At 36.9% G+C, this 15,958-nt stretch overlaps 1 protein-coding gene across 2 annotated transcripts in view; it reads right to left on the minus strand.

Moving 5' to 3' along the window:
- The window catches only part of GLRA2 (glycine receptor alpha 2), a 209,504-nt gene that overhangs the window by 157,991 nt on the left and 35,555 nt on the right, over positions 1-15,958 (minus strand). Inside the window, exon 3 of one of the 2 annotated variants that reach the window (XM_040266603.1) lies at positions 8,121-8,188. In XM_040266603.1, the coding sequence (XP_040122537.1) occupies positions 8,121-8,188 (68 nt within the window). Of the gene's footprint in view, positions 1-8,120; positions 8,189-8,283; positions 8,352-15,958 lie in introns of both variants that reach the window. The other variant, XM_040266602.1, reaches the window with a different exon arrangement.

Here is a 15,958-nt window from a genome sequence, read left to right on the forward strand (position 1 = left end):
TTGCTTGGGAAATCCCACAGACAGAGGAACCTGGTGGGCTACAGTCCATGGGGTTGCAAAGTCAGACACGACTTAGCGACTAACCAACAAATAACAACTATCCGATTTTGCTGTAGAAAAAGATAATGGTAAGTACAGCAGTCAGTCTGTGATGGCAGATTGTCAAACAAAACTGATATATTTTCCAAATCAGAAATGACATGATCTCTGTTTTCAATCTTCTCAGATGCTTTAGGCAGAAGAAAAGCCACTCTGTAATTTTGTAGTGGAAATCTTGTTATAAAATTCTGATATGATGGGGCAGTATTTTTTAAATTCATCAACATAAATATTAAGATGTTTCATGTTGACAAGATAATTCCCTTACAGCTACTTACTTTTGAAACTCTTAAATATTTTATCATTTCTCTGAATGGCTTGTATATATGGTAGTTGACCTGATGCTTCATCAAAACAGAAATCTCTTTCATGTTTTCCTAATCTGACACCTTTTGATAAAGGTGTTCCTCCCCGTGGAAACTCAGGTACACCCTGTCATTCCCACTTGGCCTGGAAATTTTCTTCTGTACTAATGAATCAGCGTAAGGCAGTAACTTCTCTTCAGAGGATTTTTACTTAAAGTTCTTTAGGTTCATGGAAATTGTTGCTTTGCTTGACAGAGCAGACCCAATAGAGGCTTTAACAGTATTCCCTAGTTAAGCGGGACTATGGTTCAGAGCTAACAGTTGCCCACATCTGCCACCTGTGGGCTTTTAGGGTGATATATACTCATCTCATCTTACTCTCTTTACCTTTTCCACCTTCATTTGTTTTGTCGCCACATCTTTGTTTTGGCGCCACATCTTTGTTTTGGCATCAGGATTTTGGATCATTGCTTACTTTTCTGTAACAGTGACCAACATGTCCTAGTTTGCCTAAGAACTTTTCCAATTTAGCCTCAGAAGTCCCACCTTCAGGGAACCCACTCAGTCATAAGCAAAACTTGGATGGTTGGTTTTTCTGTCAGGTACAATGGAGACCACCTCAGGATGGTCTGTTTTGGTTAATCCCTTTAGAGCCAAAAGCAAAATCGTAACTAGGTTGTAAAGATCAGGGTGGATGAAAAAGCATCAATCCAGCTCCTTCTCCTTAATCACTAAACTCTCCAAATTCTCATGACTTTTCCCCCGTAATACAGCCATTTGACAATCAGGCTGGTAGAGTATTTTGGAAATGGCAGTTCTTAGAAAGAGTGCCCCATGTGGGTTTAAAGAATGCTAATAATCAAATAGTTACTAACTTCTGGAAATCAGTCATCAAATCCTAGCTTCTTAGGAAAAGCTGAAATATATTTTTAATAATGACTGTATGTTTCTCTATTGTACAACATAAGGACTTTTTGACTTGGAAAATTTTATCAGCTGACTTTTATTTGGGATTATTGGACAGAGGAACCTGGCAGGCTACAGTTCATGGGGTCACAGAGTCAGACACAACTGAACAACTTCATTTTACTTTATACCAGGCCTGTGAAGCAAATTCCCAGACCTAAGGGGGTGCTGTTGTGGGCCCAGGGAAGCTTCCATTCCATTCTATTTGCTCATTGGCTGTCCCCTCCCTTCAAGAGTGAACCAAGAGAATGGCAAAATCTTAAAAGTTCTCCCCATCACATATTTTGTACTTTTGGAATTATCCAAACCGGTGTGATGTGATTCATAGGGTCGCAAAGAGTCGGACACGACTGAGTGACTGAACTGAACTGAAAGGAATCAGAGGATAGTAACTGGAAATAGATGACCACTTCAGTGTTTCATTGGCAACAGGAGTTACTGGAAGCTTTGGAGTTTTGTGTGAGTAAAGAATGGAGAAGGCAATGGCACCCCACTCCAGTACTCTTGCCTGGAAAATCCCATGGACAGAGGAGCCTGGTAGGCTGCAGTCCATGGGGTCGCTGAGAGTCAGACACAACTGAGCGACTTCACTTTCCCTTTTCACTTTCATGCATTGGAGGAGGAAATGGCAACCCACTCCAGTGTTCTTGCCTGGAGAATCCCAGGGACGGGGGAGCCTGGTGGACTGCCGTCTATGGGGTCGCACAGAGTCGGACACGACTGAAGCGACTTAGCAGCAGCAGAAAGAATGGAAATGTGTGATTTGTGGAAAACCAAAACAGGGGCTGTTGAAAATAAACTAATCCAATTTGCATATAAATAGGTACTAGATAGACCGACTGTGATATTTTCTGAAGATTTCCTAAAGGAAAAAATGCAGTGTCTCCATTATGTGACAACTACCCCTTTTATTTTCCTTAGGGTGGGAACAAATTATCCTTAATGAAATTTTTTGTGTGAGGGTTTATGAGATTGTTTCAGTAGGAGGTAGGAGAGAAGAGGATGTCATCTCTTAGTCAATTCTGGAGGTAGAAAAATTCCAAGTATAGGAAGTAATGACAGCTGGAAATAACAGAGATGAATGGGTTAAATTTCTTAGGCCATAGGGAGACCCCCTACTCCGGAAGGAAACAGAATGAGAGAGGCCATGAAAAGTCAGAGAATGAGTATTCAGCAACAAAATCCCCAGGAGAACATCATTGTAGTCCTCCTTTGAACCTGAGAATGATTCAAATATGCATGTTGAGAGATTTCAGAGAATATTACATTAGTGACATAAAATATGAAACATTGACCTTTTTAAAAAAATCTCAATTTTCACAGCTAATGTACATCTTTTTAAAAAGTCTTTCCCACAAGTTTTCTTCTCCAGTGTTTCCTACTTTTCTATTTTGAATTTTCTTCCAATATCAGAACTTTAAAAAAGAGCACTGAATCTATCTTATCACAATAGAACCATTTAATGTCTAAGAGTTAATTTAAAATAAATTAATTAGCCTGTTCATAAGCAAGGATAAGTGGAAAAGTTAGAGGAGAAAATATATTTTATGCCATAGTGACAGGAATTATATGAAATAAGACTTTTATTAGATCTTTTGGAAGTATTTTTTCTTTATCATGTATAAGAATTAAAATTTTCCTTAATTTTGTTCATGATGATGATACATTATTCCAGAATAAATGGCAACCCTTAAAACTTTAAAGAATAGAAAAGAACACCCAAGGATATAGAGAAGTAGATAGCCAAAGAAAAGATCTTCCAGGGCTGTGCCTATATAATTCTTTCAGTTCACTACCATTTTCAATACAGGGTACAAATTTGACACATGATTTATCCATGCACTGCCTCTGTTTATTTACAGATAGGTTTATTCTCTCAAGATATTCCAAACCACCAAAGATAGTTATATTGCTCTGTAGCCTTTCTTTGTCTTTATTTTTGCTTCTAGGTTTAATGAAATATTAAAGGGGAAGTAAACATTGAGAGACATGCTTAAGTGCAGACTGAACTTTTTTTATACTACCTTGTCTCTCCAGAGACAGATTCTACTTCAAATAAATGACGTATCTCCTTGTATTAAAATTTGATTTTCTATGATTGACTCCCTGGGTACTAGATTAGATAATGGAAACATTTAAATTAAAAATGTATGTGTATGTGTGTGTCCATGTCTGTATGTGTGTAAATGCATACATATATCTTTTATTTTTCAAAAGGTATGTGTAAATCATAGAATCTTTATATATTCTTAACACAGGTAACACAGGTACCTATATTCCATACTATTACTTCACATCAAATTTAGAATTTCTAAAGTTTTACTATTTTGGTACCTTCTAGTTCTATGCCCATGCCACAAAGATTGTTTCCTTAAATTGAATTATTTGGTTATATTTAGTCTAGCGTTTGTACTTGGGGATTGCCACTCTATCTCATCCGCATTCATACTGAACTTTACTACTTCTCTCTTTTTATTTTATATGTATATATTTTTCAGTCCAATTATGTCATAAAGTTTTCAAAGATATGCTTTGTGGATTTTTCACAGACCTATATGGCATTTTGGTTTTAACTTCCAGCTACCCTGCAGTAATGTTTTCATCATCTTGAGTATGTGCTAGCTTTGAATATGGAAAGTTAGCTTTGAATTTGAAATTATGGGAGGAGCAGTTGCTTTATGATGAATTCAGGTTTTAACATTGTATTTTAAATTTAGAGACCAGGTCACCTTGCTTCTTAGATGAACAAAATGTTAGGTTGATTCGTGGTTCTCCCTTAAGAAGTTAGAAATAAAGAATGTAGGTACCTGCTATTCCTGGTAAGTTAGGATCTCTTTATGAGTTGCTTATGCAGCTGTAGAATGAAAAGGAGCCTGTAACATCATTTCAGCAGTTACAGCAACCATACATTCTCCTAAGAGGCTATCTACATACATCTTATCCAGGTCTTTGGGAACATGATTTCAGGTTGCAGATAAAACAACTCTTCACCCTGCAGCAGTAACCAGCATAAGATGTGGAATTTGGGGAAGATTCTGGGGAGCTGGAATCATATTCTAGAGATACTCTCTGCGTAGACACGTTTTATACACTTTCAGCTCTTTCTACCGGCTCCCTGCTGTTGCAATCTATTTCCTGCTGCTTTGGCACGGGGAATGCTCCAGCACTCACAGGTTCAAGCCACATTCTGTTCACCCATATCCTTCCAAGCAGTTATTTGGAAGGTTTGAGGAGACTGTCTCTTCTCCATTTTCTAATGGCCCAACCTTGGGGACAGCTGCATGCAGATGGCATGCAAATATTCTTGACCATTACTGACACTATCAGTATTCCCGAACTATGCCTTTGTGTTAGGACGGAGGGGCTTGCAAATACACCCCTCATCCTATAAATTGACTTGCCATCACTAGCTAAAGAAAAAGAGGAAAGAAAGAAAAGGAAATGGTAAACTTACATTCCAAAACTAAATTATAACCTGTCTCATCATCCACCCCTTTCTGGTCTAATGAGTCTTTTGGAATCATAAACAACAACAAAAAAATTGTCCCACTGAATACTCTTAACACAGGGTCAGCTAGTAATGACCATCAACAGATCCCTGTGACTTTTAATGAACAGAAGTATATATTTTGAAATAATGTGTATGACCATAATGGTCCATAAAAATATTCTTTAGAATAACACAAATATATTGTCCTGTGGGTGCACATCTTCAACACTAATATACCAAAGGAGTAAGAGGCAATATGAGTCCCTATGTGAGCCTGTTCTTTGCAGGGAGTAAGTAACAACAATAATTTAGTGGGATTTCATGAAGCATAATAGGGCACACTGGACAGCACCAAAAGAAAGTCATACTGAGTTCTTCAAACAGATACTTATTGCCTCTTATTTAGAAACAAACGTCCAAACTAAATTCTTTAATAATGCTGCTAAGGGTTGTGGGATAAGAGTGGGATATGAGAAAAATCAACATGTTTAGAAACTCAAAATTCTGATACATTCTTGGGGGGAGAAATCATTCCAGAAAACATAGGGAAAGCAAAACTATTATTCTCCCCCCTTTCATAGCACTAATCAACATCCTCAATAACTACATATATTACTGTGCATAAAAGCTAAGAGTCTGATATCTTGTCAACTAAAGAGTTCAAGGAAGAATTTGTTTCTGTTTAATTTTTTTTGACCATCTTTTGAGCCATATTTTGTGAGTATATTCATGAGCAGTAGAGTCTCAGGGTTTTGGTAAGGGAAACTTGGGCTCTGATGACACTCTCTGGGTGCATCAGGTAGATACCTAAGCAGAGCCTAAAAGATCTGGAAAGGTAAGAACTTCTCAAGGTGAAGCAATTCTCATGTTCTTATGATCACCTGCATAATGTCTATTTAAAAAATGATGCCTTACATCCCAGAATTGACAATCTATGGCCTGTGGGCCAAATTTGGCCATAATCTGTGTTTATAAGTAAAGTTTATTTTTTTTGGAAAACAGCCACACCCATTTCCTTACTGTTGTTTATGGCTGCTTTTATGCTGAAAGGGTAGGATTAAGTAGTTGTGACAGAAAATTGTCTGGTCCTCAAAATCTTAAGTATTTACTGTCTGGCGCTTTAGAGAATGTTTGCTTGTCCCTACCCTACATGACATGAGAATTTATTCTTTGATTTAAGCGTGGTAGAGTTTCAAAAAAATTTTTTAGTTTCACACAAGAGCCATGATTGAAGAAAATACAGATACTTTTTAAAAGCCAAATTCAGTTTGTTATTACATCAGAAGCTAAGAAATAAAAGAAGCATATAGGCATCATTCTTCTGATCATGCGATTCAATACATGTCATACAGCAGAATAGACAGGCCATTGATATTACGCTTGGGCAATGATTTCCAAGTTTTCTCATAGGAAACATGACAAAGGACACTTTAGTAAGTGACCAGGAAGCACCTAGGCAGCCCATTTATTAAACACCTTCAGTAGCTCTTAAAGACACAGGAAAACAAGGATATCCATAGTTTTCATTTTCATCTCCTTAAATGTTTAGCTTTATCTTGCATTAATGAACATTGAAAAGGTTTATATTTACATTTTTGATTGAGGGTAAGATGCAATGAGGAAATTTAATCAAAGCAACTTAAGGGTCTAATTAATGCAATCAGCATTAGGTCGTGCAAGTATTGTCATTGAATGCCATCGTGTAAAGCTGGTGATAGTGATTTGGGCGGCTGGAATATCTGCCCCTCTGTTATCAAGATAAAACCAAGAGGGGAGAGACAGACACTGAATGCCAAGTCCAAAGTTGGAGTCTTCTTTCTGTATTGAGCTTTTCTTATGAGTTAATTAATAATCTCATCAAAACTATCTTAGTTGAGTAAAATTCTTAATGCACTACATATGGTCGAAGTCCCAAAAGTTTCATTTCTGGACAATGCTGTGTCAGAATAATATTAAAATGGATGGTAGAGTTGTATTATGTCTGGCTTGCCAGTGGAAATGAATGTTGAGGTAAATTATTCTTTTCTAACATCAAGGACATCAAGAAGTACAGTAATTTGTTAAACACAATCCTAATAGTCTGAAAGAGAATTCATAAACACAGTGGAACACTGTTTTTTACTTCTCAATGGCACTGTGCTTATTATTTCTTGAGTGTTTCTAGGACATCAGCCACCATAGTACTTAGTCAAACTCAACTGTATTTTATTTTGATCTCATCCAATAATACAGCTGTGTACTTTACATATACAGGTGGCGCTAGTGGTAAAGAACCCGCCTGCCAATGCAGGAGAACTAAGAGATGCTGGTTTAGTTCCTGGGTTGGGAAGATCCCCTGGAGGAGGAAATGGCAACCCACTCTGATATTTTTGCCTGGAAAATCCCATGGACAGAAAAGCCTGGCAGGCTATAGTCCATAGGGTCACAAAGAGGCAGACATGACTAAAGGGACTTAATACAACAACATACTTTTACATAGTCATGAGAATTAGAACCAGTCAGTGGACTTAAATTATATGGAGGCCAAGAAAATATTTCACTCAAAATGTAATCTCCACACTATACTCTAGCACTATAAGGTTACTGATCTAATAGGCTGTGTCACAGGCAACAATACCACTTTGACACTGATAAAGAGTCTTGGTGAATTTTAAAGTATCTGAAATATTTGTCATGTATGTGAAACATGTCTGCACTTAGAATATGATGGGGTTTTATTAGTTTTATGTTTATTTGGGGGGAAGGGAGCCATGCATGTTATGTAATTCCTGTGGATTTGGAACAACTTTCTACTGCCATCAAATTGGTGTGTGTGTGTGTGTGTGTGTTCATTTTAAGGTCAGCTTCTTGGCATATATCTTAAATGTAGCATGTCTGAAGCTCAATTATGTTAAAGTGTCCCATTATATGAAAATATCTCCTAAACTTTGAAATTTATATTTCTGAAACATTGGAGATGCAAATATTTAAATATCCTTAATTATGCACCAGCTCATTACTGATAATTCTGCCTAAATATAACCAAACATCAAGTGTTTCCAAAATTTCTCTGGCATGATGGATGAAAGATTATTGAATTTTAAGCAAATGAATATTTGACTAATGAATTCCTAAGGTGAAAGAGTATAACTAATTGCTTTCTAGAGGTGAATAAACTTGGAAATTAGCACTCAGTAAATGTCCCACAAATGTACAACAGTGCTCTTTGATCACACATCCCATTCCTTCACACGATGGCTTCAATGCTCAGTCCCACTCACCATTGTAGTTTCTGCTATTGACCCAAAGCTGTTGATAAATATGTTGCAGGTAACATTTACAGGAGGTCCTGCAAGTTGAACAATAAATAGAAAATTTGACAGGTTGTGTTCATGGCATAATCAATTCATGTTTTTCTCTTGCCAGTGGCATTGTAGCACTTACCATGGTGGTTTCTGTGACTGATCCAAAACTGTTGATAAAAATATTGCAAGTAACGTTTACTGGAGGACCTGCAGAACGCAATAAAAATGTTGCAATAGACATTGAAGCAAAAATACAGCTCCATCAACATCTGTGCAAATGACTAGAGATGTAAACAAAATTAAAACGATGTGAGATTGCAAAAATAAAAAAAAAAGAGAGAAAGTTTTACCCAGAGAGGTTCACAGTAATAACATTCCCACTAGCGTTTCAAATAATGACAGTTAAGCAATGATAACTTACCCTGAAGAGGTTTGGACTTGGAAAATATAAGCTGAAGACTGTTAAATGGAATTCATTGTCAATAGTTGTGATCAAAATTGCCTTTTGGATGAGTGGCTTTCTTTGACCTTAGGCTCATCAACCTTGTAGATATCAACAGTGGGTACAAATGATGATGAAATAGCCTGGCACATGAGTTCAAATGGAGCTACATTTTGAATGGTGGATGGGTCAGGAATATCCACCTCCTTTTGTGGAATACCCTTTAAATCAATGGGTCTAGTTTGATTCTCATGATACCTCTGAATTTACCCCATTCCTTCTTTATACCCTGTGACTGCCTAATGGGAAACGATGTACAGAAATACAAAACCAAAGAAAATTAGCTCACCATATGCGAGACAGCAAAAGAGACACAGATGTATAGAACAGTCTTTTGGACTCTGGGAGAGGGCGAGGGCAGGATGATATGGGAGAATGGCATTGAAACATGTAAATTATCATGTGAAGCGAATCGCCAGTCCAGGTTTGATGCATGAGACAGGGTGCTCGGGGCTGGTGCACTGGGATGACCCAGAGGGATGGGATGGGGAGGAAGGTGGGAGGGGTGTTCAGGATGTGGAACATCCATGGCTGATTCATGTCAATGTATGGCAAAACCAATACAATATTGTAAAGTAAAAAAATAAATAAATTAAAAAAAGGAAGAAACCCAGCAGTGTCAGTTAATGTCCAGATTGTTACATCAATAAATATAGTATAAAGCAAGGTTTAGTTTCCCTGGTAACTCAGACAGTAAAGAATCTGCCTGCAGTGCAGGAGACACAGGAGACCTGGGTTTGATCCCTGGGTTGCGAAGATCCCTGGAGAAGGGAATGACTACCCACTCCAGTATTCTTGCCAGGAAAATTCCATGGAGATTTATTAATCCTAGATGTGCTTTGAACAAAGAGCATGCTTTTTCCTCCAGAGACATAGGGGACAACTCTCTTTTCCTCTTGCCCTTTGTTTCTCCTCCAAGCAAGCACTGACCAGCCTGACCCTGTTTGGCTTCAGAGATCGGGTAAAATCAGGCATGTCCAAAGGGTACAGCGACAAACTCTTTGCCTCTGACAGTAGATGAACCACTTCCCACTGACTTCCAGTTTCATGTTATGCTGCAATGTACTTATTGCCCTCCTGTGGTTCCCACATAATACTTTCTAAGATACGAAACGGTTCGTGTTGCCATGAACCATCTATTTGCTCATTGCTTTCTCCTGTGGAAATTTGTTTGTTTCCACTTAACAAAGTCTCATTATCCTGGTTCAAGCGACATCCCTGTTGGCTCTGTTCGCAACAAGCAGGTAGGATCTGAATGAGGAGGAGTTTGGCTTGGCACCTCCTTCAAAGGCTGGTAGTAAAACACAGCTGCAGCAACGCTTGCGTGCCATGTTTTGACTTCTCAAGTCCATGTTGAGTTCTCAAAATCAAAAAAAGAAAAGGGCTCAACAGCTAATGTAAATTTCCAGGGAAGGAAACTTTTGGTAAAAGAAGAAACAAGGAATTTGGATAAAAGAAATGTAGTAAGCTGTTTTTCTTTTTAATATAACTAACTTCTCTGCTTTTAATGAAAAAAATAGTGTTTTTTTAAAAGTGTTTTTGGGCATCAGATCATAAACATCACCATATTACCAAAACATTTTTCAGCCTACATCTTTGAAATATTCCACATCTTTTTAGTTTATCCCCTTGTTATTCATCATCTGCCAAGATGACTTATTTTCCATGGGTACTTCCTACTCTGCTTTATTTTGTTTTTCTATTTAGGTTACTCAAAAAAAAAAAAAAACCAGAAGAAAAAGAGTCTCTTTCTTGTCCATAGAACTTTATTCTATAACAAATATATTTTTAGGCTAGTAAGAGATAAAGTAGACAAGGTAGAGTCAAGTCATGAGAAATTGTGTGTCTTTACTTTCTTTCCTCTCTTCACAACAAGATATTTCCTTTTAGATGGTCCAATTCAGGGTGGAAAACTTTCATGAATTTTTATATATGAGATAGAAAATGAATAATGTGGGAAAAGAAACAGGAAAGAGAGAAACATCATCTTAACAGGAGGAATTTGAAAATCCAAATGTAGGTTTTCTTGTACTGTAGATTATCTGATTGTCTGGCCTCCCCAACTGGCTTGGAACCAATTAGAAGGCTGGGCCATACATCTGTTTTTATCCTTCCCAGTACATGGCAGTGTGAGTATACTGCTAGAATTCAAAATATTTTTTAAGTTACCACATATTGATACACTGTACTGAGCACATTTTAAAAATTGTCTGTTTTAATCTTCAGAAAAGAGGAATTGTTTTAGTGCTCCAATAAATATTTTCAGATGAAGAAACTGGGGGTTAGAAAAATTAAGTCACTTGCTTAAAGTCATGCCACAGTAATTAAAGAAGCTGAGACTCAAGGTCTCATTATTCTGATTCCAAAATCCTAAATTTTCAACAACTTTGCTGCACTAGATTCATTGCATAATATCCTCTGATCTGCAAACCATGTTATTTTTCATTGGTTTGTACACTTCTGGGATAATTTGATCCTTTACATCTGATCATTTCAGTCTTGGACACTGCCTTAAGAATCATTTGCGTTTGGATATAAAACCTTGGAAATGAAAAAAGAAGTAACTTTCACATGCATGTATTAATAAGGAGCTCACACCTTATTGTATGCCAATAAGTGCCTTATTTCATTCTTCAATAATTACACGCTACCATGTCTCCCATTCCCATTCCCAGTGAAATGCCCATTCCCATTCCCAGCAAAATGCTGGGCTGGAAGAAGCACAAGCTGGAATCAAGATTGCAGGGAGAAATATCAATAACCTCAGATACACAGATGACACCACCCTGATGGCAGAAAGCGAAGAGGAACTAAAGAGCCTCTTGATGAAAGTGAAAGGGAAGATTGAAAAAGCTGGCTTAAAACTCAACATTCAAAAAACTAAGATCATGGCATCCAGTCCCATCACTCCATGGCAAATAGATGGAAAAACAATGGAAACAGCGAGAGAGTTTATTTTCTTGGGCTCCAAAATCATTGCAGATTGTGATTGCAGCCATGAAATTAAAAGACTCTTGCTCCTTGGAAGAAAAGTTATGACCAACCTAGGCATCATGTTAAAAAGCAGAGACATTACTTTGCGTGGACATTACTAGCATCCATCTAGTCAAAGCTATGGATTTTCCAGTAGTCATATATGGATGTGAGAGTTGGACTATAAAGAAAGCTAGCACTGAAGAATTGATGCTTTTGAACTGTGGTGTTGGAGAAGACTCTTGAGAGTCCCCTGGACTGCAAGGAGATCAAACCAGTCAGTCCTAAAGGAAATCTGTCCTGAATATTCATTGGAAGTACTGGTGCTGAAGCTGAAACTCCAATCCTTTGGCCACTTGATGCAAAGAACTGACTCATTAGAAAAGACCCTGATGCTGGGAAAGACTGAAGGCAAGAGGAGAAGGGGACGACAGAGGATGAGATGGTTGGATGGCATCACCAACTCAATGGACACGAGTTTGAGCAAGCTCTGGGAGTTGGTGATGCACAGGGAGGCCTGGCATGCTGCAGTCAATGGGGTTGCAAAGAGTCAGACACGACTGAGTGACTGAACTGAACTGAATGTCTCCCATTTTATAGATGAGGAAACTGAGGCACAAAAGAAATTCATTAATTTTCCCAAGGTCACAGAGTTTGTAAGAGGCAGAAACTGCTTAATTTTAGGGACACCTTTTTTAACTAGAGGGATAAAATGCCTGAGGCCAATAAAATCACCCTGAGGATAGAAGTTACCTGAATATGGGACAATGTCTGCAAGTTCTTTGGGTTGAATAATAGAATTGTTTTTCACTGTTAAGAGTTATCCTGACATGTGCCAACACAACTTCCCATCTGTTTTAGCCCAATAATTTACTAAGGTGTTCTAATTAACAGTAAGACATTCTTCAATGTGATCACCAGCAAATGAATGTGTTCTATAAACTGCAGAAAGAGTTTACACTAGTTAAGCTCATCTAATTGGTTTATCAGCAAAGATACTCCAATGAGAATTTGATGAGAATTTGACTGGGAAGAAGAATTATATAGACATCTAATCACTCATATCACTATTCTCTCCTTCCTTCCTCCCTCCTGCCCTCAACAAAACCAAAAGTTGGCTATCTTAAAAGATCAACAAACTTTACAAACTTCCTCTAATGGGATAAATCTCAGTTGGCCGTGATGTATAATCCTTGTACTCTGCGGTTGAATTTGTTTTGATACTATTTTGTTGTAGATTTTTGCATCTGTATCCACAAAGGTTATTTGTCCTTAATTTTATTTTCCTGTGGTGTATTTATCTGTCTTTGGTGTCAAAGTAATTTTGGCCTCATAGAATGAGTTAGGAAATATTCTTTTCTCTTTTATTTCTTGGAAGAGTTTGAGAAGGATTGGTGTTATTTCTTCCTTATGTGTTGTAAGAATTCACCAGTGAAGCCATCTGGTCCTAAACTTTGTTGGAAGGTTTTTGATTTTTCAATAGATTTATTTACTTATTATAGGTCCAAGATCTTTCTATTTCATCTTGAGTCAGTTTAGGTAAATTATGTATTTCTAGGTATTTGTCCATTTTATCTCAGTCAGTTCAGTTCAGTTGCTCAGTTGTGTCCAACTCATTGTGACCCCATGGACTACAGCATGCCAGGCTTCCCTGTCCATCACCAACTCCCGGAGATTACTCAAACTCATGTCCATCGAGTCGGTGATGCCATCCAACCATCTCATCCTCTGTTGTCCCCTTCTCCTCCCGCCTTCAATCTTTCCCAGCATCAGGGTCTTTTCCAGTGAGTCAGTTCTTCTCATCAGGTGGCTAAAGTATTGGAGTTTCAGCTTCAGCATCAGTCCTTCCAATGAATATTCAGGATGGATTTCCTTTAGGATGGACTGGTTTGATCTCCTTGTGGTCCAAGTGATTCTCAAAAAGAGTCTTCTCCAACACCACAGTTCAAAAGCATCAATTCTTTGGTGCTCAGCTTTCTTTATAGTCCAACTCTCACATCTGTATATGACCACTGGGAAAACCATAGCTTTGACTAGACGAACCTTTGTTGGCAAAGTAATGTCTGTGCTTTAATATGCTGTCTATGTTGATCATAGCTTTTCTTCCAAGGACCAAACATCTTTTAATTTCATGGCTGCAGTCACAATCTGCAGTGATTTTGGAGCCTAAAAATATAAAGTCTCTCACAGTTTCCATTGTTTTCACATCTGTTTGCCATGAATTGATGGGACCAGAAGCCATGATCTTAATTTTCAGAATGTTGAGTTTTATTTAGGTTATCTAATTTGTTTACAATCTTCTTTTACAATTCTTTTTACTTCTGTGAGGTCAGTAGTAATGCCCCACTTGCATTTCTGATTTTAGTTATTTGAGTCTTCTTTTTTTCTTTGTCAGTCTAGGTAAAGGTTTGTAATTTTTGTTGATCTTTTAAAAGAGCCAGATTTTGGTTGTATTGCTTCTCTAATTGCTTTTCTATTTTTTTCTTTACTTTGATCTTTATTATTTATTTCCTCTGCTAGCTTTGGGTTTAGTTTGCTCTTCTTTCTCTAGTTCCTCAAGATGTAATATTACATTATTGATTTGGGGCCTTTCTTCTTTTTTACTGTAGGCATTTACCTTAAAAATTTCCCTCTGAACACTATCATTGGATTCCATAAGTTTTGGTATGTTGCAGTTTCGTTTTCATTCTTTAATTTCCCTTGTGATTTTTTCTATAACCTGTTAGTTGTATAAGAGTGTGTTATTTTCCAAATATTTGTGAATTTTCTGAGTTTCCTGTTCTTAAAATTAAAAAAAAATTCTTGTGGCTGTGCCATGCAGCATGCAGGATCTGAGGTCCCTGACCATTATTGAACCCATACCCCCTACAGTGAAAGTATGGAGTCTTAACCACTGGACCACCAGGGAAGTCCGTGGTTTTCTTTTTATTATTGATTTTTAGCTTCATTTGACTATATTTGGAAAAGATATTTTTGTAATTTTAATCTTTTAAATTTTATTAATATTTATTTTGTAACCCAATATGTGGTCTATCCTAGAGAATGTTGCATGTACACTTGAGAAGACTGTGTATTCTCCTGTTGTTGGGTGGTGTATTCTTTATATGTTTGTTAGCTCTGGTTTGTTTATAGTGTTGTTCATATCCTATATATCCATACTGATCTCTGTATTGATGTTCTATCTATTACTGAAATGGTATATTAAAGTTTCCAACTATTACTATAAAAGTATTATTTTTTATATCAATTTTATCAAGGTTTACTTCATTATTTTGGGATTCTGTTGTTTGGTGCATGTGTTTCTAGGACTGTAATATCATCTTGATGATTTGAATCTTTTATCAATGTATATTGTCATTCTTTGTCTCTTTTAAGAGATTTTGACTTATGTTAGCATAAGTCCTCCACTCTCTTTTGGTTACTATTTGCATTGAATATCTTTTTCCATCCTTTCACAGTCTACTCATGTCTTTGGATCTAAAGTGAGTCTCTTATAGACAGCATATAATTGGATCATAGTTTGTTTTATACAGTCTTCCTATCTCTATCCTTTGTGTGAAAGAGTTTAGTGCATTTACATGTAATTACTTATATAAGAAATGACTTCTGCCATTTGGTGTTTGATCTCTATATTTTACAGCATTTTTTGTTTTTCCCTTTGTCTATTGCCATCCTCTTTTGTATTTAGTTGATTTTTTCTTTTAGTAAACCATTTTGATTCTCTTTTATTTCAAAGAGATACACTTTTTAGATAGTTTCTTTGTGGTTACTGTGGGGATTACATTTAACATCCTAAATTTATAACAATCTAGTTTGAATTGATACCAATTTAACTTCTATAACATACAAAACTCTACTCTTATACAGTTACATCCTCCTCCTTTTAGGTTTTTCTTGTCACAAATAGTATCTTTATTTATTATACATCCAATAGCATAGAACTTTATTTCTTTGTTAGGCTTCAAGTTACTGTCCAGCATCCTTGCATTTCAACCTGAAAGACTCCCTTTATCATTTCCTGTAGGGTAAGTCTAGTTCTAATGAGCTCTCTCAGCCTTTGTTTATCTCTGAATGTCTTAATTTATCTTTCATTGGTGAAAGATAGTTTTCCTGGATATAAATTTTTAGCTACATTTTTTTTTTAATTTCAGCATTTTAAATATATCATCCCTTGCAGTCTGGCTTCCCAGGCTTCTTCTGAGGGATTGGTCATGATTTTATTGTACATCCCATGTGAGTAATGATTTGGTTTTTTTCTTGCTGTTTTAAAAATTCTCTCATTGTCTTTGGCTTTCAGTAGTTTGATTGTAAAGTTTCTCAGTGTGAATCTCTTTGGGTT

The sequence above is a fragment of the Oryx dammah genome, unplaced genomic scaffold (genome assembly GCF_014754425.2).
Source record: "Oryx dammah isolate SB20612 unplaced genomic scaffold, SCBI_Odam_1.1 HiC_scaffold_23, whole genome shotgun sequence".
Classification (NCBI taxonomy): Eukaryota; Metazoa; Chordata; class Mammalia; order Artiodactyla; family Bovidae; genus Oryx; species Oryx dammah.